The sequence below is a fragment of the Aptenodytes forsteri genome, unplaced genomic scaffold (genome assembly GCF_000699145.1).
Source record: "Aptenodytes forsteri isolate BGI_AS27 unplaced genomic scaffold, ASM69914v1 Scaffold274, whole genome shotgun sequence".
NCBI lineage: Eukaryota > Metazoa > Chordata > Aves > Sphenisciformes > Spheniscidae > Aptenodytes > Aptenodytes forsteri.
Window position 1 is genome coordinate 518,939 of NW_008795101.1, and position 1,777 is coordinate 520,715.

Consider the following 1,777-nt stretch of genomic DNA (forward strand, 5'->3'; position numbering starts at 1 on the left):
TGGGGCGGGGCTGTGGCTGCCCCCCCCCCCCCGCCACGGGCCGCTGCCAGTTTGCCAATGGGATCTTCCAGCTCTGGTTCCACTTCAAGCGTTACCGTTACCGCAGATGAGGGGCTGCTCAACTCCCCTCCGGACCCCTGGCGCAGGGGGGTGGGCAGGGGGGTCTCGTCCCCCATCACAAGCACTGTCCCACGGGTGTCCCCGAGGCCTGACCCAGCACAGGGCCTATTCCTGTTCCTATTCCTGTCATTGCTTTTATCCTGAAGGGACTCTAAGGCTTTGGTACAAATAAATAGGGGTTGTTTAAGCCGTGGCATCCTGTGCTGCTCGGTACCACGCAGCTCTCCTGCACGTTGTCGCCAGCCAGTACCACACTGGGCCAGTGCTGGGAGCTCCCCTGCTGCTCTGGGAGCTGGCTAGTGTTGGGGGGGTGTCCTCACCCCCATGCCTCTGGGATCTGTCACCCCATCCCCACATGCTGTGTCAGCCCTGTGTGCTCCCGTTGCCTGTTCAGCCACATGCGCTCCCCTTGCCCGAGCCGGCTCCCTCCCACACGCTCCCATCGCCGGTGTCAGACCTGTCCAGCCCAGACGGTCCCCGGCTGGAGCTGTGGTGCCCTTTGCTCCACCTGCCCCAGCGGTCCCGCTGCCGCAGACCTCCCTGGGCCCATCCCTCTCCCGGCCGGCCGCATTTCTGGCACATTCCCCCCTGGGATCTGGCTTCCCCAGCCTGGGAGCGCCACCCCCTCCCCCGACCCTGGCTGTGGGATGAAAGGGTTCAATGGTTGTGAGGCGACTGCCTCTGGCGGGGAGGAGGAGAGGGGTATTAGCTGGGATATCTCCTTACAGGGGAAAATCCGGTTTGCATGGCCTGCAGTCCCTCCCACCCTGTGCCTGAGCGGCTCTCTCACTGCCCTGGGCCCGGGGCAGCTGCGGTCCCCAGACCCCTATCGCTGAGGTGCCTCGAGCGATGCTCAGTGGGTTTCAGGCACCTTGGGGAGCGCTTCAGGGCTGAGCTGGGACTCGCTGGCATCAGTCCCTCCGGGTGATGGCCATGGGGCACAGCCACGCTCGTCTGGGATTGCCCCACGTGGCCCCATCCCCACCAGCTCCCAAACCCCCGGGGTGTCCCCGCTCTGTGCTGAAGCAGGCAGGAGGGGGTGCCGGTGCATGAGTAATGCCCGGTAGCGCAGCCTCCAGGAAACCTGTGTCTTGGCCATGAACTATTGCAGCAAGGTTGTTTCCTCCCCGCGGGCTTTGCTGCATCCTGTCGTCCCCCCCCGATTAGCCCCACGGTGGAGGGGCTTGGGGGCTTCCCAGGTCCCCCAGCACCGGGGCAGAGCCAGCCCTGCTGCGTGGGGGCTCCCTGGCCTCGGGGGCTGCCCCACGGCTGTTGTTTTCCCCCATAGCTCAGGAGGGTCGCCCTGTCCTGCTGCTCTCAGCACCGCTGGCAGGATCCAGCCCTGCAAACACCATGGGAGCTCATGCTCAGGAGGCTCCCACGCCTGCCACAGACACCCACGCATACCGGGGCTCAGCCTGCCTGGGGACGGGGGATGGGGGAGACCCCAGCTGCCTCGGCCCCACACATGGGTGCCCCCTCCCGATCCTGCCGGATGTCTCCGGGCTGGCGGCTGCGCCGGGACACATCCCCGGGCCTCTCCTTCCTGTGCGTTATTTAAAGCCGTTGAGCGGCTGCTTGGCGCAGGGGGGTTTTGGGGCCTGAGCTCAGCGCAGGAAGCATGCGAAAGCCCCGCCAGGGACGGCTCTGGAGGCAA

The 1,777-nt window shown here is 66.2% G+C and overlaps 1 protein-coding gene across 1 annotated transcript in view; it reads left to right on the plus strand.

The window, feature by feature from the left end:
• CACTIN (cactin, spliceosome C complex subunit) overlaps nucleotides 1-309 on the plus strand; it is a 10,453-nt gene extending 10,144 nt beyond the window's left edge. The window contains exon 11 of the mRNA XM_019471472.1: nucleotides 48-309. Coding sequence (XP_019327017.1) covers nucleotides 48-110 — 63 coding nt within the window. The 3' untranslated portion in view covers nucleotides 111-309. The remainder of the gene's footprint in view (nucleotides 1-47) is intronic.
• Nucleotides 310-1,777: the final 1,468 nt, after the last annotated feature.